This window comes from Lissotriton helveticus, chromosome 1_1 (assembly GCF_964261635.1).
Source record: "Lissotriton helveticus chromosome 1_1, aLisHel1.1, whole genome shotgun sequence".
Taxonomy (NCBI): domain Eukaryota; kingdom Metazoa; phylum Chordata; class Amphibia; order Caudata; family Salamandridae; genus Lissotriton; species Lissotriton helveticus.
In genome coordinates, this window is record NC_136057.1 from 1,373,512,328 (window position 1) to 1,373,537,210 (window position 24,883).

At 46.1% G+C, this 24,883-nt stretch overlaps 1 protein-coding gene across 2 annotated transcripts in view; it reads left to right on the forward strand.

The window, feature by feature from the left end:
* Nucleotides 1-24,883, forward strand: part of BAIAP2L2 (BAR/IMD domain containing adaptor protein 2 like 2) — a 194,430-nt gene that overhangs the window by 59,083 nt on the left and 110,464 nt on the right. For both annotated transcript variants that reach the window (XM_078683827.1, XM_078683830.1), the window contains exon 2: nucleotides 10,046-10,121. In XM_078683827.1, the coding sequence (XP_078539953.1) occupies nucleotides 10,046-10,121 (76 nt within the window). The remainder of the gene's footprint in view (nucleotides 1-10,045; nucleotides 10,122-24,883) is intronic.

Below are 24,883 nucleotides of genomic sequence, written 5' to 3' on the forward strand. Positions count from 1 at the left end.
TTACACACTTTAGTTATAGGAAAGACAGGAGGTAACCCATAGACCACGTTGGGATGGGTGTATCATGTAAACAAAAACAATTCCCAACAGGTATTATTTAAAAGACGGTTTCAATTAAGTATGCCACAGGCATTACTGAGAACAGAAAAACAAGGAGTCAAAAGGTTTGAAGGAGGGGTGGTATTATTCACCAAGGACAAAGGGGCAATGATTATGCATATACAGTTAAGACAGCACTGTAAAGATTAGATCTTGTGACAACCCAGTGGCACTTGGTGCAAGGTGCTATATACAGTTTTAAGTGAGGTAAAAAGTGCAAGTGCTTTTAAAAAAACAGCATAAGTGGCGCATAAATGAAAGTATATACATCAATTAAAGCTTCAAATACAAAACAAGTTACAATCACTTGGAAAAACAATTATTTTCTGGTAAGAGCTTTAAGTGCGATATGCGTCATATGATTCAGGCTGTGTGGTCGACGGCGTTTCGATCCCCTTGGGTCGGGATCGTCATCAGGACGGGGTTGTCGATGAGTACAGTGCTGTGGACAAAGGAGGGGAGTAGTGAGCGGGGCAAACTGTCGGGCGGGGGGAGGGGGTGAGAGGTGGAGGAACATGCATTCGGACTGAATCGCATCAGGTATATCGTGAAAAGGGGAAGGTGACTGGGGTGGCGGCCAGAAAGGGAGGGAGAGTGCTACTTGGGGGTGGCTAGTGTGGAAGGTTGGCCAGGAGAACAAGGAACCTTTCAGTGGAATGGTGATCCACACATAAGGATGTAAACTTACAAGGCGCCATGCAGGGATGCGTGGCTGGCGGCACACGGCGGTTATTAGGGCCAGTTGCTGGAGATAAAAATACTAACATTAGTACAGAACCGCAAGTGTATTTAGTGAACACGAGGGAAGGTCTAGATGTGTCAATACCTGGTCGCGGTACGTCCTAGGTCTGCTCACGTAGTTGGGCAGCGTCTGGGCAAAGGAAGAGAGAGAGCGCGCGGTCAGTCAGCTAATTATAGCTCCGTGATCGAGCAGGCATTGACCCCTGCGTGGGATCTAGGCGTGCAGTATCTAGGAGAGGCTCTTACCTGAAAGAAGGAAGGGCACAGAAGGCGAGAGCTCATCTGGCGTGGCTGTTCGGCAGTGAATGCGGGAGCAGACCGCGTCTTCCCTGCGTCCTGGAATATGTCCAGGCTGCCGCGCGGGGGAGGCGGAGTTAGGACGCATGCCAGGGGCGGGGTTGGAGGAGTGTAGGGGAGGTGTCGCGAGGCGATTGGCGAGAGTGAGAGCGGGGGGCGGGAATGGGAAAGGCTGAAGGGCGAGGGCTTGGGTTCCTATGGAGACCCAAGTAAACAGGAAATGTCAGTATCAGAACGCCGCGAAGACGGGCGGCCGCGCTAGGGGAAGCACGGGGAGAGATGTTCAACAAATTGGAGGCATGTGTAATAGTCACATACCTCTAGTGACGCTGTGGACAAACATCTTAGGCCAAAGGGTACATGTAAATGTATTACAGTAATTACCACAATACAATAAGGATAAAAGTAATGCATTGTAGGATGAGAGCGGATCACCATCCAGCATGTATTTAACATGGAAAAAGGGGGGTTGAGGTATAAAACCGGGTGGTTAGCTTACAGGAGGGCATTAAAGCTTGGGAGGTACATAGGAACAGTTTATAGTCCTGATCTGGATAAAGGATCATTTTACTAACAGTACAAATGTCATACATTTAGTGTATGTAGCATGGCGTGAAATGCAAAACAGGGAATAATGGAGGGAATTAGATGGAGATGGTACTGGTCCATTCATCAAGGGTGTTAAGCCCGTGGTTGACCGAGTCAACCCTGGCGATCCATTTGCATTCGGCTCTGTTGAGCAGAGCAGTCATGTTACCCCCTCTGAGGGGTAGGGTAGGTTTCTCAATGACCTGCCATCTGAGGTCCGTGTCCGTATGAGAGTACTCAATGAAGTGTGAGACCAGAGGTGCTGTGAGTACCTTGCAGTTGATCCTGCTTTTATGTTGTATGATCCGCTGTTTCACCATTTGCGTGGTCTGGCCGATGTAGATCAGGTCACACGGGCATCGGATAGCATAAATCACGTTTTGAGTTTTGCAATTGGTTTGATGAGTGAGCTGGTGTGTTTGTCCCATGAATTTGAATTCTTTAGTGTTTAATGTCAATTCACATACACTACAGGACTGGCATTTGAAATGTCCAATGACCGGGGGCATGCCCCACGCTGCTGTGATAGTGTTTTTCTCAGTACTGGTGGTCGGCCAGGTGATGGCACGAACGAGGTGGTTAGCGATGTTGCTCCCTCTCTGATAAGAGAACAAGGGAGGTGCGTTGAATTGTTCTTCTGATCGTAGCACAGTCCAGTTCTTTTTAATTATTTTAGCCACTCTGTTACTGTCCGGGCTGAAGACTGAGACAAAGGGGATCCTTTTCAAAGTTTTTTTGTTTTGGTTTGGCCTTAGTAAGTCCTCCCGGTGGTTATACCATGCCCGTTTCTTAGCCTGTTTTACCAGACGTCGTGGATAACCTCTGTTGATCAATTTGGAGACTAGGATGTCCGCCTCCCTGAAGTAATCCTTACGCCATTTGCAATTCCTCCGGATGCGGAGGAATTGGCCAAACGGGAGACCATCGCGTAGACCTCTGGGGTGGTTGCTCGAATAGTGCAGCAACGTGTTCCGTTCAGTTGGCTTGCGATAGAGTATAGTTCCAATTTTGCCTTCCTCCGCATGTATCGTGACATCAAGGAAGTGTAGGTCATTTGGCTTGGTTTCATGTGTGAATTTAAGGTGTTCCTGGGAAGAGTTTAACCAATCAATGCACGGCTGTAAAGAGTTAGCTGTGCCATTCCAGATTAGTAAAATGTCATCGATGTATCGACGCCACAGATGGATTTGGGGTCGATACGGGTTGATTTGGTTAAGGAACAATGACTTTTCAAGGGCATGTACATATAGAATGGCAAAATTTGGAGCAAAGCAAGCCCCCATCGCTACTCCCTTGATTTGCAGGTAGTATGTGTTCTTGTATAAAAAGTAATTGTTTTGTAGGGCCACTCTTAAAAGGTCCATAATGAAATCAGTCGGAATCTTGGATGGTTGTGGTCTGGTGATCAGAAGATTTTTGATTACGTTGAGTCCTTCACAATGGGGAATGTTTGTGTAGAGGGACTCAATGTCCAAACTTGCCATTATTTGGTTGTCCATATCGAATGGTTGATCTTCAATGGTGTTGATTAGATCCATAGTGTCACGGATGTAGGTGTCCGTGATGGGCACAAACTCTTTTATCACGGAGTCCACAAACTTGCCAAGGGGTTCCAAGATGGAACCGCATCCCGATACGATCGGGCGTCCAGGTGGATTTCTGGCGTCTTTATGTATTTTAGGAAGTACATAAAGGATAGGGGTCCTGGGGTGTGGGTTGTTCAAAAACTCAAATTCTTTTTTATTGATGACGTTGTTATCTCTTGCTGCAGTTGTTATAGAGAGAATCTTTTGTCTTATGTCTGCAAGGGGATCTTTTGTTAGAGCACGGTAGTGGTCGTGGTTAGTTAGTTGTCGCTCCACCTCTCTGTCATATTCAGTGTTATTGAGGACAACAATCCCACCTCCCTTGTCCGCGGGTTTGATGACTATTCCCGGGTTGTTTTGCAGGGTGGCAAGTGCTTCTTTCTCTTCCCAGGGCAGGTTGTAGGGGACGTAGCGCGGAGTGGTCTTGAGTTCCATTACTTCTTTCAGGACAAGTCTTTCAAAAGTCAGAATTTCTGGTGGCATTTGATGCGAGGGAGGATTGAAGGTAGAGGGTGGCCGAAATGGAGAGATCTCTAACCAACTGTTATCTGGTTTGTCGGAGAAAAAGTATTTTAGTCGGATTCTTCTGAAGAATTTCAGGAGGTTGGACTGGAGATCCAAGAAGTTGGTCCTAACCGTTGGCACAAAAGAAAGACCACGTGACAGAAGTTTCGTTTCTGTGGATGTCAGATTGTGGTCCGACAAGTTGAAGATAGGAATGGACGTTACAGCATTTGTAGTTTCTTTGTCCATTATTGGGGTTGACCCCACTGATAGTATCGGTTGCGAGTTTGTCTGTTGCCTGGTACTGGTGGTTGGTATTGCTTCGCCCTTGTCTGACGATTCTGTGGTTGTGGGTGTTGGCCGCGGCCTCGACCTCGTCCTAAAAAACCGGGTGGGAGTAGTGGCTGTGGACCAGAGGTAGTGGCGTCGGTATCGTCTCCTGAGCTGTTTGACGAGACAGAGAAAGTGACGCGCTGGTTGTTTCTGTATCGGCCCCAATTTTGTGATCTTGGCTGATTCTGATGTGTGGTGTAAAATTCCTCATTTAGACAAGGATACGTATTCTCATTCTTATAGTTCTTGATATCTTTCTCAATTTTATTGATCTTCTTATTGACCTCAAAGGTGTTGAAGGTGGCAATAGAGTTGTATATTTTCTCTAGGAGGTTTTTGGCGTCAGTGATGGTTGTGTCTTCTAGGATACGTTTCTCTAATTCTTCAATTTCTTGAAGCTCTTGGCGGCTATGTTCTATCGCTGTGTCAATCCCCAAGACCATCCAGTGGCGAGAACAAGTTGTCGCTAGGTGGCTGAAGCTGACTCGGAACTTGGGGTCCTGTGTGAAAATGGCCGGGGTGTTCCGGATTTGAAGGCCTAGAGGGATGACACCAGACCGTAGGTAATCTGTGAGCATACGGGCATGTAGATCCGTTCTGATCTGCTTTTTCTTTAGTTTCTCGAGTTGATCCAAAAGGACTCGGGACGTATTGGGGGCAATGGAGGTAGATGTTGACTGTTGGGGGCCTGACAATAATGAAGGCCCAGTAAGTCTAGATTGAATATATTCCTCTGAATAAGTGAGGGACTCCTTGGACATCGTGTGCAGGCCGGAGGGTCCTGGACAGATGTGTACCTAATTAAATGAGGTAAATTAGATCGAGTACACAGAGGTACTCCTCTCGCAGCGAGCAGGCTGCACCTAATAGTTATAGGAAAGACAGGAGGTAACCCATAGACCACGTTGGGATGGGTGTATCATGTAAACAAAAACAATTCCCAACAGGTATTATTTAAAAGACGGTTTCAATTAAGTATGCCACAGGCATTACTGAGAACAGAAAAACAAGGAGTCAAAAGGTTTGAAGGAGGGGTGGTATTATTCACCAAGGACAAAGGGGCAATGATTATGCATATACAGTTAAGACAGCACTGTAAAGATTAGATCTTGTGACAACCCAGTGGCACTTGGTGCAAGGTGCTATATACAGTTTTAAGTGAGGTAAAAAGTGCAAGTGCTTTTAAAAAAACAGCATAAGTGGCGCATAAATGAAAGTATATACATCAATTAAAGCTTCAAATACAAAACAAGTTACAATCACTTGGAAAAACAATTATTTTCTGGTAAGAGCTTTAAGTGCGATATGCGTCATATGATTCAGGCTGTGTGGTCGACGGCGTTTCGATCCCCTTGGGTCGGGATCGTCATCAGGACGGGGTTGTCGATGAGTACAGTGCTGTGGACAAAGGAGGGGAGTAGTGAGCGGGGCAAACTGTCGGGCGGGGGGAGGGGGTGAGAGGTGGAGGAACATGCATTCGGACTGAATCGCATCAGGTATATCGTGAAAAGGGGAAGGTGACTGGGGTGGCGGCCAGAAAGGGAGGGAGAGTGCTACTTGGGGGTGGCTAGTGTGGAAGGTTGGCCAGGAGAACAAGGAACCTTTCAGTGGAATGGTGATCCACACATAAGGATGTAAACTTACAAGGCGCCAAGCAGGGATGCGTGGCTGGCGGCACACGGCGGTTATTAGGGCCAGTTGCTGGAGATAAAAATACTAACATTAGTACAGAACCGCAAGTGTATTTAGTGAACGGGCTTAACACCCTTGATGAATGGACCAGTACCATCTCCATCTAATTCCCTCCATTATTCCCTGTTTTGCATTTCACGCCATGCTACATACACTAAATGTATGACATTTGTACTGTTAGTAAAATGATCCTTTATCCAGATCAGGACTATAAACTGTTCCTATGTACCTCCCAAGCTTTAATGCCCTCCTGTAAGCTAACCACCCGGTTTTATACCTCAACCCCCCTTTTTCCATGTTAAATACATGCTGGATGGTGATCCGCTCTCATCCTACAATGCATTACTTTTATCCTTATTGTATTGTGGTAATTACTGTAATACATTTACATGTACCCTTTGGCCTAAGATGTTTGTCCACAGCGTCACTAGAGGTATGTGACTATTACACATGCCTCCAATTTGTTGAACATCTCTCCCCGTGCTTCCCCTAGCGCGGCCGCCCGTCTTCGCGGCGTTCTGATACTGACATTTCCTGTTTACTTGGGTCTCCATAGGGACCCAAGCCCTCGCCCTTCAGCCTTTCCCATTCCCGCCCCCCGCTCTCACTCTCGCCAATCGCCTCGCGACACCTCCCCTACACTCCTCCAACCCCGCCCCTGGCATGCGTCCTAACTCCGCCTCCCCCGCGCGGCAGCCTGGACATATTCCAGGACGCAGGGAAGACGCGGTCTGCTCCCGCATTCACTGCCGAACAGCCACGCCAGATGAGCTCTCGCCTTCTGTGCCCTTCCTTCTTTCAGGTAAGAGCCTCTCCTAGATACTGCACGCCTAGATCCCACGCAGGGGTCAATGCCTGCTCGATCACGGAGCTATAATTAGCTGACTGACCGCGCGCTCTCTCTCTTCCTTTGCCCAGACGCTGCCCAACTACGTGAGCAGACCTAGGACGTACCGCGACCAGGTATTGACACATCTAGACCTTCCCTCGTGTTCACTAAATACACTTGCGGTTCTGTACTAATGTTAGTATTTTTATCTCCAGCAACTGGCCCTAATAACCGCCGTGTGCCGCCAGCCACGCATCCCTGCTTGGCGCCTTGTAAGTTTACATCCTTATGTGTGGATCACCATTCCACTGAAAGGTTCCTTGTTCTCCTGGCCAACCTTCCACACTAGCCACCCCCAAGTAGCACTCTCCCTCCCTTTCTGGCCGCCACCCCAGTCACCTTCCCCTTTTCACGATATACCTGATGCGATTCAGTCCGAATGCATGTTCCTCCACCTCTCACCCCCTCCCCCCGCCCGACAGTTTGCCCCGCTCACTACTCCCCTTCTTTGTCCACAGCACTGTACTCATCGACAACCCCGTCCTGATGACGATCCCGACCCAAGGGGATCGAAACGCCGTCGACCACACAGCCTGAATCATATGACGCATATCGCACTTAAAGCTCTTACCAGAAAATAATTGTTTTTCCAAGTGATTGTAACTTGTTTTGTATTTGAAGCTTTAATTGATGTATATACTTTCATTTATGCGCCACTTATGCTGTTTTTTTTTAAAAGCACTTGCACTTTTTACCTCAATTAAAACTGTATATAGCACCTTGCACCAAGTGCCACTGGGTTGTCACAAGATCTAATCTTTACAGTGCTGTCTTAACTGTATATGCATAATCATTGCCCCTTTGTCCTTGGTGAATAATACCACCCCTCCTTCAAACCTTTTGACTCCTTGTTTTTCTGTTCTCAGTAATGCCTGTGGCATACTTAATTGAAACCGTCTTTTAAATAATACCTGTTGGGAATTGTTTTTGTTTACAAATTTACACACAACACAATTCCACTCTACTGAATACAACATACACTCCACACAATACCACTCAATGCCACACAATTACACACCACATAATTACACTGCACTCAATGCAACATTCACTCCAAATCCCACTCAGTGCCACATAAGTACACTCTACTGAATGCAACACACACTCCACACAATACCACTCAGTGCCACATAATATGCTACATAATTACACTGCACTCAATGCAACATACACTCCAAACAATACCACTCGGTGCCATATAATTATATGCTACGTAATTACACTGCACTCAATGCAACATGCACACCAAATACCACTCAGTGCCACATAATTACTTTACTGAATACAACATACACTCCCCATATTACCACTCAGTCCCACATAATTACACCCCATATAATTACTCTTCTCAATGCAACGTAAATACACTCCACCTAATACCTCTTAGTGCCGTATAATTACACACCTCATACTTACACTACTCAATGCTACTTAATGCAACATAAATACACTCTATCTATCGCCGTCACTGTATCTATCTATCGCCCTCACTCTATCTATCTATTGCTTTGCCACAGCATCGCTCAGCACCACCACAGCATCACTCATGGGAAATACAACATCACTAGGCGCTACCACAGCATCACTGAACGCCGCAGCATCACTCGTCGCCACCACATCACTCAGCGCCACCACAGCATCAATCTGTGCAACCATTCAACAACTGGTTCAAATATGTTCAAGCTTTATTACAAATGTCACAAAAAGATGTTAATATTTCACTTCTGTTCTTGGAATTTCGTCACAGGAAAATACAATTTACATAATCTTCACAAATTTTTTTAACAAAAGTTTAAGCTATTGCTATTATAAATTACAATAACATTTATTTAAGTATTAATTATTACAAAATGTAAAAGCGATTGTTATTTGAAATATCAATACATCTAAGTCACGTAAATACATATTGCATTACAAATGCTATAAGTGTCACATTTGCAAAAGTTTAAACTATTGGCATTGTAAACGACAAAGCTATTAAGTTTGCTATTTTCAAAACCAACACATAAATAAAAAATGTGTCATTTACAATACCAATAGCTCAAACTTTCCTAATGCGAGACCTATTGCATTGCAAATGCTTGTTTAGCTTTCTTTGCTGTCAATCTGATCAAGGCAATCTTGGTTGAAAGCATGGAGGGTCACTCAAAGAAGACTCCATTTCTGTTTTATCACATTTCTGCATTTCAAAGGATTTTATTAATTAGTTTCATAAAGCAAACAGTGTACAAAGAAAAATATAAGGAGTAACGAATGCTTGTGGAATTCATCCAGCGGGATAAACAATGTATCAACTTTTGCAGAGTAATGAGTAATTGGTAGGGTTACAAACAGGTACAAATACAAAGCAATATATATATATAAAACAATGAAATAAAAAAAATAAAAACTGGCCTGCAGATATCTATATTGGTTAAATTCAGTTTTATATTTGGAAGTAAAGGTCGAAAGAAGTAGAGCTAAGCTGACCATGTACGCCTGTAATCCTGGGTGAGTTAAAGTAAGCCTTAGATACTTGTGTCCCTTAAGTGGAATTCAGGGAAGAGTCCACATTTTATTCCATTTTTAAAAATAAATTGACATAAACAGATTGTGCTCCGTATGAAGAAAAAAACTGTAAAAAAGAAAAAAGAATTTTGGAGCCCTGTTCATGATGTACTGTTACTGTGTGTTTTTTTTTAAAGCACATTTCATTACATTTTATGTTGGTTCTATGAAAACGAGATATTACAATACTAGACAATTTAATAACTATGCAACAAGCCGCTATTCCTCCCACATATCCACCACTCCCCTCACCCTGGACAAACCGCAGGTCTCATGGAGGGTGGTCCCCAGAATCAGTGGCAGTGTTTCGAACCACCATAGTTTTGAATTTCTGTATCTAGTGCGGTCATACTACCATTATCATAGCGCGCAATGGCGATCGACCTGTAGTATGCAAATCTCTGCCATATTTTGGTATATTTATGAGGACATCCTCAAGCCTCGTACATTGGTTTTTCTCTATTCAGGCACCGGTCTAGACCCATTTTCCACTCCCCAATTGGGCGCGGGCCACTAGCCTTCCAGTATCGAGCAATGTCTCTTTTGGCCACTGTCAGACCCAGCAATAGGAAGGTGGCTGTTTATCAGTCACCCTCGAACTCACTGATATGTACTGTTATTGTGCTTGGTAAATTTACACTCCAGTCCTAAGGCCTGGAATTACATCCTATGATTACATTTGGTGAGTCTAGAACGCAGCGCCCTATGTATTATGAAAACAATGGTGTACATGACAAGTAATTTGTACTGTTTCTACTTCTTCTTGTAGAACATTTTGGAGCAGTTCAACCCAGCGTTAGAAAACCTGGTATATTTGGGAAATAACTACATGCAGGCCCTAAATGGTGAGTACAAGTGCAAGCGTGTTCACAGGCGAGTCCAAGGTTCAGATTCGGCACTGGATGGCCAGGCTTGGGCACAAGTAAATGCCATCTGGTGTATGTGAGTGCTAGGCTGTGTTTAGGGAGTGAGTGCACGGCTTGTTGAGGTAAAGTCTCTTTGTTCCTTGCTTCAATTTGCAGCACTCCTACTTTTTATTAAATACACAATAGGGTTTCCTTATTTGTTGATTTTAGTGGTGTTTTCCAGTGTCTTCTTAACTTTTGGTGGAAATCCATCTTTCTGTTTTGCATTGATGGATCTATCTCACAAAGCCACATTATGTTGTGCTCTCTTGCTATCTCCATCTCTCTCATATGATCACGGCCTCTCAGACTCCCGCTCTCTTAGAACTCAGTCTGGTTTGCGTGCCCACCAGTGGCTCAAGACTATATTACATTCAAATATTGTTTGAGAAATCAATTCCTGTATGCAGTTGGAGGCCATTCATTAGATGCTTTCTAACATTATTAAACTGTCTAGCAGTGGCCACCATTGATCGCGAGATTCTATTCTATACAGCACTTGTGCAGCGCATGACTACCCTTAGGCATCCCAGCACTGGTAGTGCGGCACAGACCGTAATAATGAGGATTAATGGGAAGCCAGGTCTTTAATAGTTTTTGAAAAGGAAGTTCCATTTTAGATGATCTAAGAGAATGTGGAAGGCAATTCCATAATTTAGCCGCATTGTAGGAAAGGAGTGCCCTCTACATTATACTAATCTGACCCTAGGAACTATAGTTAGATGGGCCATGGAGGAACTCAAAGTGCTCCCAGAAAGGTACGGGTATACCAGAGTACGGGAGATCAAAGGAACTTTGTCAATGAGTGGCCTTTGAGCGATACAGACTGTTTTAAACGTAATCCTCTCAGCTACTGGAAGCCAATGGATGGCAGCAAGGGCTTGTCAGGCAGACTGATGTCTAGGTATATTGCACAGAGCACCAGAGGCAGAGTTATGTATCACCTGTAGTTTTCTTATTGTGGCCTTTGGGGCTCTCAATTAAAGAGAACTTTGGTACTCCAGGTGAGAAAAAAATGATAGCCTGGACCATCAGCGGCGGGTGCCACATACAAAAGGTAGCGGGGTGTGCGGGGTGGAGGGGAGTATAATAAAAAAGAAAAAACTCACCTTAAATTGCAGCCTCGTCCCGCCGGGTGTCTGAGCGGGGTGAAAAGTCGCTCAGGTCAGGGAGTCTGTGGGGTTTCCCCAGCGGGGCTGTATTCAGCGCATGAGACGGCCATCCAAACACATATGCACTCTTAGAGAATGCACATAGTACTTCTCCTACCCCCTACCAAGTCCCAGCCCAACCCCTCCCTGCACACGCCGGTTGAGCCAGCTGCTTTATAAATACATCGAAAATCAAATATTGTTTTATTTTTAGCTGCTGGCTCTGACATTGCCATTGCAGAGGAGCCGCCCCTGCCAGCCTCTTTGCAGTGGGAGGAAGGAGGGGGAGAATTTTTAGGAGCATCCTCAGTAGACCATAACATATCGCAGAGAGCTTTATTGCTTGGGTGTTAAAGATCAGGGATTTTTCCAGTCACATTCTTAGGCTCTTTGTGGCAGTTTTTGGGGTAGGAGGGGGCCCTAACAGATTGGCCAGCTCAGATTACATGAGGAGGTCAGGTTATTGACATGCATCATAAGCTGCATTGGACCTCTGTTTAATCTAAGGCAGGAACTGTTCATACAGCCTCCAACTTTCTCTAGGCAAGGGCCTAGTGTGGAGGAAGGGGAGTTCTGGGTTTGAGTGAGAGACTAGACCAGTTGAGTGTCATCTGCATAAGATACTATTGATATCCCAAAGGGATGGACGATATCTGCACGTGGCATCATATGAACATTAAATAGAATAGGGCTCAGAGCAGAAAAGTATGTGATGTACAGGCTCTGTCAAATATCTGGAAAGACCTGCTTTCCAGGGGAGACTGCAGCCACGAAAGAGCTAGCCCTGAGCTCCAGCTCTTTGCAGTCTTTCAGCAAGGATGTCGTGGTTCACTGTATCAAAGGCTGAGCTTAGATCTAGGAGGATTATGGCTGCTGAGCCTCCTTGATCTAGCAGTTTCTTGGCTTCTTCTACCACTGCCAGAAGAGCAGTCTCTGTGCTGTGGTGGGGTCAAAATCCGATCTGTGTGGGCTGCAAAATATCATGGTTTTCTAAAAATGCAGAGAGAGTAAGATTAACAAGTTTTTCTAAAGCTTTATTTAACCCAAGAAGCAGGGAAATTGGTCGATAATTTCCTAAGTCAAGGGGGTCCAAATTGGGTTTCTTTAATAATGCACTGATCATGGCATGTTTCCATGCTATCAGGACTAGTCCCGTAGCCAAGAATAAGTTAGCCATTTCCAGCAAGGTAGGGAGTATCTGGTCAACTACTTTAGCTACATCCGTGGAGGGGCTGGATCTTTGGGATATGGATTTGACTTTGCTCAATATATCTGTGTGACCATCTAAATTCAGAGGGGGACAGCACTAAGCATAGGCAGGCTTGTGCCCAGCGTGGCTTCTTAATAACTCATGTTGCTGGAATCCGTGTATGGTTGAAAATCTCTATATATTTTGTGAATTTTATTTTGAAAAAATCTTGCAAGGTCATTACACCTCGATGGAAAGGGTTCAGGGCGAGAGCCAATGGAGGAGGGTTCTAATAGAGTTTTAACTATGCCAAACATTTCGCGCGAGGAGTTCACAGCGCAATTGATTTTTTCCTCAAATTGTGAGGCTTGGTCTTTTTTTATATCAGAGTGGTAGACTCTAATGGTGTTTCTTTTGTTTTTGCTTACGTATCTCCCCATAGTCTCTTCCCACAACCTTTCAGCTTTTTTACATTCTTGTTTTTAGTTTCTGGAGGTTGGCGAATACCAGGTTTCCGATTTGTCTTTCCTTCTTCTGGTATATGTTTTTTGTTGGATAACTTGATCAAGAGTAGATGTGAGCCACTGTGAAATGTTGTCATTTGCTAGGGTAGAGTATAGGCCTAGAGGAGGTCTTCATTCGGTGATAGCTTGTTTCCAAGCTTCAAAAGGCAGTTATGACCAGGGACGGTCTTTCCAGGTAGCTGGTTTACAATTTGAGGACAGGCAGGGATGTCAAGGATTAGTGGAATCATAAAGTGATCTGACCAAATTATCGGTAAAGGGTCTTGAACCTTAAGACATTTATCATAGGAGAAGACAGAGTCAAGTAGATGGCCTTTCTTGTGCGTAGGTCCGGAAACCCTTTGAGAAAGTTGTATGGCCAAAAGATCCTGTAAGAGACCAATGGATTGGATACCAGCCGGCTCCTCCAGGTGGAGGTTAACATCTCCCATAAAGAAGAAGCTTGCTCTAGTGCTAGCCAAGTTAGCAATCAGTTTGGGATGGGAATGGAGATATGTACTATTTAGATCAGGAGTTCTACACAACAAAACTCCTGAGAAGGTAATACTAGGGGAGAGCGAGATAGCGAACAGCAGGCTTTCAAAATCTGGGATTTCAAAAGGTTCAGTAAGGCAACTCAACTCTTCTTTGAGGATGATCTCAATCTCTCCATCTTTCTTGATCTAAACAATGGCTATAGTAGCCAGGGGGCAGGGCTTGAACAGGATCTGGCCCTGATTCAGCATGGAGCCAAGTTTCGATCAGAAATGCCATGTCTGGTTTATTGCCGTCTAAGAAGGCGAAGAATTCTAGTTTATGGCAAGGCAGTGATCTGCAATTGATTAAGTACATACGCCACTTAACTTTCTCTTCAGTCCAAGGCTTAAAATCAATCATCCTCGGGAGTGGCGAAGAACAAAGTCCACAGCTTGTTTCACCTTTAGACAAATCTATAGAGTGGAAACAGCTTTCATTAGGGGCTCTAGCAGGGCTGAGAGTTGTAGGGGAGGGTAAGTTATTTTATTTACTAGTGATGAGCCAGGGTTCCTGGCCACTAAACCTGTTAGGACGTGGACAGGCTTGCCTTTAGCGCTCTTTAAAAAAAAACAAAATGCAACAACCCACAGTTCCAAGCTCTCTATACCCGATTAGTAGCTGAGCCATAGAGTTCCTCTCAATTCAGTAGTGTGTGACACAAAAGGCGCGTCCGCACAATGTATGTCATCATACACAGAATCCCCCTGAGAAAGCTGGAGCGCTAACCTCCGTGGCATCTCCCTGCTAAAAAGTGCAGTACAATTTTTAAAATGTCTGATTAGGAGCTGTGCAATAGACTTCCAGGTGTGTCGGCACACCCAATGTCCAGAATCCCTGGTGCGCTGACCTCCATCGTGTCTCCAAGCTAAAACGTACAACAGCGCAATACAAATCTTAAAAAGGCTCTTTTAAAAAAAAACATTATAATGCAACAACCTACAGTTCCCAGGTCTCCCTCCCATATAGTAGCTGAGCGATAGTTTCCTTCAATGAGGTAGTGGACGACACTCCGACTGTCATTATAAGAGGTGCCATTTGGAAATGTTCAACTTCGGAGTTGCACCAAATTGATTGGCTTCCTTCACTCCTAAACCCATAAACAAATTGTAAGACGATCGTCCCCAGTGCTTTCTGCACTCTTTGCATGCCTATTGGAAGTAAGTAGGTTCATTATTGTGAGCCTATTCACAGTTGACAATGTCAAGTGTGAAGGGTACTTAATTTGTAAAGAGAAAGAAAGAAAAAAACTATATATATATATATATATATATATATATATATATATATATATATATATCCAAAACCACACGCTCACCTCCAAAGAAAGTAAGCAGGCCACAGCTCCGAGTGCCAACAAAGGATTTATTCAAGCAGAACACAGCTTTGTCCTCGCAGTCCGTGAAACGGAAATGGCCGTCATCAGTGCCGGCTTCACAGGCTTGGCTGGTAAGTCCTGGACATAGAGACTGCCCCCTAAGTAGCAGTCTCTCGGCTCCTCCTCCTAAATGCAGGTACTTGGGTGGATGCTTGTGATTCAAAAGAGTGATGCATGGTGGGAACTGGAGTCCATCGTGGTGCCGCATACAGTGATGGGGTGAACCAAACACCTCCGTGGTGTCCCAAATTCATGGCGCAGGACTGTGTGCCTCCATACTGCTCCCAGGTTTGTTTCTCAGCTCGAACCTCCGTTGGCACTCTTATCAGGCAGTATGATACTGCCTACTCTCTCCCCTTGCATGAAATAACTGCCTGGTGGCAATGACTTGTGCTTGGGGGGGCGCCGCGTTGTGCACTCCTCGTGCTATACCACAGTTTTTGCCTTTTAGACGCGGAGCACCAGATCGAGAGGGTGTGTCCTTGGTACCGGTATCGGCAACCCGGTACTATACATCCAAAACCACACGCTCACCTCCAAAGAAAGTAAGCAGGACACAGCTCCGAGTGCCAACAAAGGATTTATTCAAGCAGAACACAGCTTTGTCCTCGCAGTCCGTGAAACGCTATGGCAGACGCGTTTCTAGCCGGAAATGGCCGTCATCAGTGCCGGCTTCTATCTATCTATCTATCTATCTATCTATCTATCTATCTATCTATCTATCTATCTATCTATCTATCTATCTATCTATCTATCTATCTCCAGGGTTTTTCTTACGAACCTGCCAAATGCCCAGGTTGCCAACTACCAAGACCTCATAGACTTCATCCCAACGCATTAATCTTTCCTCCACCACCCTATACTTCCTGTCTCTATATTTCACTCTTACAGGTTCTTTTTGTTCAGTGCTTTCTTGATTTGGCCCTGTTTTCAGTCTTTCCCCCCCACTCTTTTCTCCCCTTTTTGCGTTTTTCTCTCTTGCCTGGGTCAAAGCCCGATGATGAAAAATAAGCTCTGGTAACCTTTGCAAGCTAAAGCTGGGATTCACATAAGTCATTTTTCTTATTTATTTCAAACAGTATAATGGATATGAAACAAGGAGCAAACTATACACCAACCTTGGTAAGAATAGAATTTCCAGTACTGAAAGTATTGTGTAATCTATACTATCCTTTAGTTTTCTGTAATGATACAGTAACATCACACTTGAGTTATGATCCAAGCGCTCTGAGCCATACATTTGAACAAAATCTCCAGGATAGTGTGGCATGCAGTAGCAAATTTTGCGGCAGCATGAGTGGAAACTTTATGGCATACAATTGTGTTTTTTGGAGCATCTTTGTGGCGCTTTGTTGACCCATTTCGGATTGTCCTATCCTTCACCAACACTGGAGCCAGTTAATCCACTTAACGTTTCTGCTTGCCCCCAACCACTCTCCCTCCTTCCTTTGTCAGTGTTGCTTGTCCCACCCCTTTGTCAGTGTTGCTTGTCCCACCCCCACCCACCGTCCCTCCTTCCTTTGTCAGTGTTGCTTGCCCCACCCCCACCCACCATCCCTCCTTCCTTTGTCTGTGTTGCTTGTCCCACCCCCACCCACCGTCCCTCCTTCCTTTGTCAGTGTTGCTTGCCCCACCCCACCCACCGTCCCTCCTTCCTTTGTCAGTGTTGCTTGTCCCACCCCCACCCACCTTCCCTCCTTCCTTTGTCAGTGTTGCTTGTCCCACCCCCACCCACCTTCCCTCCTTCCTTTGTCTGTGTTGCTTGTCCCACCCCCACCCACCTTCCCTCCTTCCTTTGTCTGTGTTGCTTGTCCCACCCCCACCCACCGTCCCTCCTTCCTTTGTCAGTGTTGCTTGTCCCACCCCCACCCACCTTCCCTCCTTCCTTTGTCTGTGTTGCTTGCTCCACCCCACCCACCCTCCCTCCTTTGTCAGTGTTGCTTGTCCTGCCCCACCCACCGTCCCTCCTTCCTTTGTCTGTGTGGCTTGCCCCACCCCCACCCACCTTCCCTCCTTCCTTTGTCTGTGTGGCTTGTCCCACCCCCACCCACCGTTCCTCCTTCCTTTGTCTGTGTTGCTTGTCCCACCCCCACCCACCGTCCCTCCTTCCTTTGTCAGTGTTGCTTGTCCCACCCCCACCCACCGTCCCTCCTTCCTTTGTCAGTGTTGCTTGTCCCACCCCCACCCACCGTCCCTCCTTCCTTTGTCAGTGTTGCTTGTCTCACCCCCACCCACCGTTCCTCCTTCCTTTGTCTGTGTTGCTTGTCCCACTCCCACCCACCGTTCCTCCTTCCTTTGTCTGTGTTGCTTGTCCCACCCCCACCCACCGTCCCTCCTTCCTTTGTCAGTGTTGCTTGTCCCACCCCCACCCACCGTCCCTCCTTCCTTTGTCAGTGTTGCTTGTCTCACCCCCACCCACCGTCCCTCCTTCCTTTGTCAGTGTTGCTTGTCCCACCCCACCCACCGTCCCTCCTTCCTTTATCAGTGTTGTTTGCCCCACCCCCACCCACCGTCCCTCCTTCCTTTGTCTGTGTTGCTTGTCCCACCCCCACCCACCGTCCCTCCTTCCTTTGTCAGTGTTGCTTGTCCCACCCCCACCCACCGTCCCTCCTTCCTTTGTCAGTGTTGCTTGTCCCACCCCCACCCCCCGTCCCTCCTTCCTTTGTCAGTGTTGCTTGTCCCACCCACCGTCCCTCCTTCCTTTGTCAGTGTTGCTTGCTCCACCCCACCCACCGTCCCTCCTTCCTTTGTAAGTGTTGCTTGCCCCACCCCCACCCAACGTCCCTCCTTCCTTTGTCAGTGTTGCTTGCCCCACCCCACCCACCCTCCCTCCTTCCTTTGTCAGTGTTGCTTGTCCCACCCCCACCCACCGTTCCTCCTTCCTTTGTCTGTGTTGCTTGTCCCACCCCCACCCACCTTCCCTCCTTCCTTTGTCAGTGTTGCTTGTCCCACCCCCACCCACCTTCCCTCCTTCCTTTGTCTGTGTTGCTTGTCCCACCCCCACCCCCCTTCCCTCCTTCCTTTGTCTGTGTTGCTTGTCCCACCCCCACCCACCGTCCCTCCTTCCTTTGTCAGTGTTGCTTGTCCCACCCCCACCCACCTTCCCTCCTTCCTTTGTCTGTGTTGCTTGCCCCACCCCACCCACCCCCCTTCCTTTGTCTGTGTTGCTTGTCCCACCCCTACCCACCGTCCCTCCATCCTTTGTCTGTGTTGCTTGTCCCACCCCCACCCACCGTCCCTCCTTCCTTTGTCAGTGTTGCTTGTCCCACCCCCACCCACCTTCCCTCCTTCCTTTGTCTGTGTTGCTTGCCCCACCCCACCCACCCTCCCTCCTTTGTCAGTGTTGCTTGTCCCACCCCACCCACCGTCCCTCCTTCCTTTGTCTGTGTGGCTTGCCCCACCCCACCCACCGTCCCTCCTTCCTTTGTCAGTGTTGCTTGTCCCACCCCACCCGCTGTCCCTTCTTCCTTTGTCAGGGTTGCTTGTCCCACCCCCACCCGCTCTCTCTCCTTCATCAGTGTTGCTAGCCCCACCTGCCCTCCATCCTTTTGTTGTCCTCGTTGTCCTCGTTGCTTGGCCCCACCGGCCCTCTGTTGTCTATGTTGACCCTCCCACCATCTCTCCCTCTGTTGTCCATGTTGCTGCCTTCACCCATCTGCCCTCTCTCCGTTGCACGTGTTGCCCTTCACCCACCATAAAAAAGACTCTGATACTGACACTGCTAGCTGCGTCATAGTGGTTTATTTTTTCACACCTTCTGTTGTCCGTGTTAACCCCCACCGACCCTCCTTGTAGCCTTCCTATGTATTGCTTCACACCCTCAATAAAACAAAAAATGTTCTGATGCAGCTAGCGCTGGTCGCATCATAGTGATTTTGTTTCTCACACCCTTTGTTGTCTGTGTTTCCTCCACCCATGCCCACCTCCAGACTAGCCTCCCGCACCACCCTCCCTCTAGAAATAGAAAACAAGAAAACCTTTGATGTGGCCAGCACTGGCCACGTCACAGGGCTTTACTTTCATCCAGGCTGCATGGCAGCCACACTGCTGTACCTCATGGCTAAAAAAGCACAAGGTGACATAGAGGGGTAGGTTGCAGCTTTCCTAGAGTGCTGGATGCCTTTCACTCCGCAGCTAGTAGTACAGTCTCTGCCATGACCTAAGGAGCCATTTACTTACTCAAATTGGGTTGGATTTTAGACACCATAGGCATACCCTACACTTTGAGGGTGACTTTTTGAGATTGGGAATTGTTGTCAAATACCACTGCTATAACCCCAATCATTGGTAGATTATGTTGAATGGTCCTGATGAAGTGCCCAGATCCCCAGGGACTTTAAATAGCACAAAACATGTTGACTGACGTTCTCATTTTCCTGTAAGCTGTACCAGATCATTGCCTCCAACGCAGCCACCCTTTGGGCCTTATTTACAATAGAATGGTGCAGCAATTTTGCAGTGCCACGCTGCATCATTCGGAGAGGGCAGAAATGCGCAGTATTAACACGAATACAATGCATTCTTGTCCTGACCCCTACGCCGGTGTGAAAAAAGCAGCCTAGCGCCCACGCAGGCACCCTTGCCCCATGTTGCAAGGGTGCCTGCATTGTGGGGATGATTGATTTTGTGCAGGAAGAGACTACGTTTTGCACAAAATTAATCATTGGAGGCGATTTCCTCCTTCTATGTGTGCTGCAGAATGCAGAACACATAGAAAGAGGAAGAAACAATGAGAAATAAGGATATTTCTCCTCGTAGCGCCTCCCTAACGCCACCCCTGTGGTGGGGTAGATTCGGACCCATTCCCAGGTATATGATTCCTCATAAATCTGGGAATGCTTCAGATTCCATGGGTGTTGCGTCAGAACATCCACAGCAAAACCCATGGAATGCCACTTTCACGCGGTGTTCTGCGTGAAAGGGGCACATATTTACAAGTGGTTTTGTGTGGCCTTGCAAATTTGCTGTAGCACATTGCGCCACCGAAGTGACTAAAAAGTGATGCTCCGGTGGCGCAAAAGTGCCGCTATCAATCAATCAATCAGGGGCTTATATAGCGCGCTACTCAGCCGTGAGGGTCTCAAGGCGCTGGAAGCGGGGGGAGCGGCCACGGGTCAGTCGAAGAGCCAGGTCTTGAGGTCCTTCGTGAATGAGTGCAGGGTCGGGGAGCGTCTGATGTTCACGGGGAGCTTGTTCCAGGTCTTGGCTGCGATGTAGGAGAAGGCTTTCCCGACGGTTCTGTTTCTGCGGATGCGGGGGACCTCAGCCAGGGCGAGGTTGACGGAGCGGCGGTTCCTTTTGGGTATGTGGAATGATAATCTCTTGTTGAGGTATTTGGGTCCGATGTTGTTGAGGGATACGGAGGCGTGGGTGAGGAGTTTGAAAGTGATCCTCTTCTCGACGGGGAGCCAGTGGAGGCCTCCTAGGTGTTGGGTGAGGTGCTCGTGATGCGATGTCCCGAGGACTAGTCTGGCTACGGCGGTCTGGATGGTTTGGACTTTTTGTAGAAGAGTTTTGTTGATTCCGGCGTATAGGGCGTTGCCGTAGTCCAGTCTGCTGGTTACCAGGGCGAGGGTAACTGTCTTTCTGCAGTCGGGGGGAATCCATTTGAAGGTCCTACGGAGGATGCAGAGGCAGTTGAAGCTGGTGGAGGTGACTGCGTTGATCTGGCGGTGCATGGAGAGGGAGGAGTCAAGAATGATGCAGAGGTTTTGTGCGTAGTCTGTGGGGGTGGGGGGGCTTCCAAGGGCGGATGGCCACCAGGTGTTGTCCCAGGCAGTGGTGGAGGATCTGAGGATGAGGACCTCGGTCTTCTCTGAATTGAGCTTCAGACAGCTGCTTTTCATCAAGGTGGCTACGTCTCTCATTCCTTCCTGGAAATAGAGTCTGGTGTCTTCAGGGTTCTTTGTGATGGAGAGAATGACCTGGGTGTCGTCGTCGTAGGATACAATGCTGAGCCCATGCTGCCTGACGATGGCGGCGAGAGGGGCCATGTAGATGTTGAAGAGCGTGGGGATGAGTGATGATCCTTGGGGTACTCCGCAGTTGATATCGGTGGGCTCTGAGAGGAAGGGAGGGAGACTGATCCTCTGTGTTCTGCCAGAGAGGAAGGATTGTATCCAGTTATCCAGTTGAGGGCAGTTCCTCGTATCCCTGCGCTAGGGCTTTAATTATAACAAGCGGTTCCCCGTATTAAAATTTGTTAGGGTCTCTATTAGTTATTTTTATATCACACTTACACCAAACTACACACACTGCACGTCCACTTACACTTCATTACAGCTTCTTATTTTAAAGGACCTCCAGCAAAGAGCTCTCTCAAAGGGCATGTCGGGCATAGCAGTGCTGGCCCAATGAGGAGCTGCCCGATGATGAAGCATGACACCCATCTGGGTGTGTGAATGCTTTGCTTCTAAGCAATCAGATTCCCCCCGATCTGCTTGCTCAAACCCCTCCTGAAGTACTGCCCTTTCTGTTTCTTTTATGAACTGCATACTCTACTTGTATACATAAAAAAGCACATTAACAAAGTCGATAGCTTTCATCTCGTAGGTGACACCTATTGGCTTTGCCAATGCTTCTTAAATTGCCCATTACGTAGGCATTGATTTCTTTTTAGTACTGTCACAAACATGCATATTTTCACACAGACATATCCTTAATTCATAATGAGCTTTGCTTCAAAAGTAGAGGCTCATCTAAATAGAGTTTACCAACACCTCCAATAATTCCTCCCACTTTTTGCTGGTAACAGACTGAGCCGCACCCTGCTAATCAAAAATACAGACCCCTTTATTTAGAAATATGAATATGATTTTGGATGTGAATGTAAGGATAGGATTTTAATTTTAGACATTGCTTAACTGAGAGCGCTTGTCAGAGGACATATGCCCAAATCCTAAGTTTTATCAGGTCAGTACATCCCGGTGGGTCAACAAGGCATGAGACTCAGACAGAAAGAGAACTGATAAGAAAGAGTTACGGCAGGCATCCAGGCTCTCTCCACAAGGCAATTCCCGTAGTGTAGAGAAGACGAGAGAAAGCCATGCCTCTTACTGCTGATTGTACATGTTATGTTTATCACTGCAACACACACCCGTCGTCTGACTTCCCGGGCAGGCAGCAGAAAAATGCTGGTCAATGTCATTTTTCACAGCAAGTTAGTTTAATTATGAGGGCATCGCAGGACTTCACAAATATTGCTGAAATGTTGTGAATCGCAAAATCGTGATATGCTAGTGGGTCTGTTTGAATAATAATAATACATCAAACCAGTCCCATCCTCTTTAAAGAACACTACATGAAGATATAGTAGCAGCCCACAGACCGGCGAAGTCTACAATCACTTGTTGACTGTATCCTTGTGTTTGACCATTTACAGTGCTCCGCTGCCTACTGGATAGGGTTGTGCTATAAAAATACCACTTCCATGCATACATACAAAACAAGCATTGACATAGCCAATAGGTGTCGCCTTTTGGACCTTATAAGTGTGTAAAGCAAACACCAGGAGTTGATGGACAGAGCGCTGAAACATTTCAGACACTCACCCCCAGTCACAATCTGGATTGAGTCCATCATTGTTCTTTAGCTCACATCGCCACCCCAGTTCAGAGCCAGCCATGTGCCAATCAACCTTGACCCTGTTCCTTATGGGAACAGTCCAGCCCGAACTGCTAAGCCACTTTTCAGACACTTCAACCCAGATCTGTGACTGGGGGTGAGTATCTGAAAAGTTTCAGCGCTACGTCCATCATCTCCTTGTGTTTGCCTTATAAGTGTGTAGCCATGCTGCACATTATCCTGGGTACTGTGTTGCCAGGGATTGAAAAAAGAAAGAAAGAGAGAGAGAGATTCAAACAAAACACAAACCACAACATGACAGAGCAAGAATGCGGAGTCGGCTCTTCGATAAGCAGTCTTTAATAAGCATAAACACAATAAAATAATTTCCAAACACGCACACACGTCAAAGGAAACTATTCTTTTCTAAAACGAATCACAAGCACAGGCTGACTTTACAACGTTAAATACAAGGAACCTGAAGAAAAAAAACATGCAACAACAAACAAGAGCAGGAAAGAAAGAAAAAAAAGAATTCCACAAAACAAACACAAACACCCAAGTGCAAAGATATCAGTACATGGGAGGTGTCTGTGGGAGGAAAAAAGACACAAAATGGAGGGACAAAGAGGAAGGGTTCACCACTACCAAGTAAGGATTTTTAAAAGACAACCGAAGGGACAAATAAAAAGGCAATGGGCGGGCTGTAAGCCCAAAAAGTATATGCAACATTTCTCAAAGACAGCGCAAGTGCTGCCTAGGCTCAACCTAAAAAATGTAATAATGTTAAGACATACAAAAACAGACTTTCCAAAAACATTGACGCATCAACAGGAATCAAAAAAATTCTAACTGCTTGGCTTTTAAACAAAAAAAAAGATAATGAACTAATAAATATACACGGTTGTTGAGTGTAATGCAAGAATTACTTTCAAGACATTAAATAAGAGATTGCATACAAAGAAATTAATCAGTTTTTGGCGGTTTGATCAGTTGTAGATACAAACGTAGTTTATTCCATAATGGTGTCACACTATTTATCATATCTGATGGTGTCAAAGCTCATAGCTGATGGTGTCAAAGCTATCTGCACTTTTTACCTAAGAGACCCAACCAACCACATCTGTATAGAGATGTTTGTAGTCCTCCAATTTCTTAGTATCATTTTGATACTCTACACTAGAAGTAATTCAATAAGGAAAATATCTTACTCTAAGGTAGAAACTCCTTTAAGGCACGCATTCCCAAATAAAAACGTGTAATAGATTTGACTGTGACTTTACATACGTTTTTTCATGTCCTTTGATTTTTAATATGTTCTCTGTTACCTTTGATGTTTACTATGATCTCAATGTCAGAGCCATTTCTCATGATGCATGGCAGGGATACAGAGTCGCCCTCTATGTAACAAGTGATGAAGCAAAAGTATTACCTACTCCACCCGCGTACCGTCAAAGAGGTACTAAACAGAAGCAATGTTCCTAAACAGGATTCATTGCCATGCAGTGATTGTACTTATGGTTTTTCCCTCCCGTCACGGTTGTAAATCAGAATATGATAATCTGAAATATGGCACCCCTAATGTTGTTTACAAAAATATTGACCCTTTGAATGTGGGGTTTGTATGACTAAATCAGATGAGGCAATACTTTCATATTGATCAGGTGGGTGTAGATTTTCTATTATTAACTTCAATGGGGAGATAGTTTCATATTATCCTATTCGATGTAGAATTTCTATTCACAACAGCAGTGGGGTGATATTTTCATGCAGTCCCTTTTGGGTGTATATGTTCTAATATTAACTCCAGTGGTGCAATATTTCCATAGTATCCAGCTGGGTGCAGATTTTCCCTTACTAACACCAACGGGACACTATTTTTAAATTCATATTAAGTACCCAATATTTATTTCAGACCATATTCAGGCACCATCCTAACTCAATTACACTGTTAGGCAGGACCAGTACCGTAGCTCTGATTGCTGGCTGACAGTTTTTTCCTTAGGCACATGAGCTACATGCTGTTTGTGAATGTCTGGGTCTGGTACAGGGCTTGACCATAAAGCTGCAGACTTAAAGGGTGGGACTCAAGTGTGTCTTGACTCTTTCACACCTTACAAGATGGTTAGAGGATCTCAGACTCGACACACGACCACACATGGGAGAGACATATGCAGGGGCCAACCTGCCACTGTTATAGGGCGAGTTTGCATGTCAAAGTCAGTCACTACTGAGGGATGCTCACCAGCATGTAGTTATCATTTTTAGTCTTCGACAATTTCTCACTGTTCTGGTTCTTTGGGAAGTTCTGTGTCAATGGCAGGCCAGTGCTGTGATGCTAAAAGCATCCTTTTGCTAGGGATGCTTCCGGTCTACGAACTACG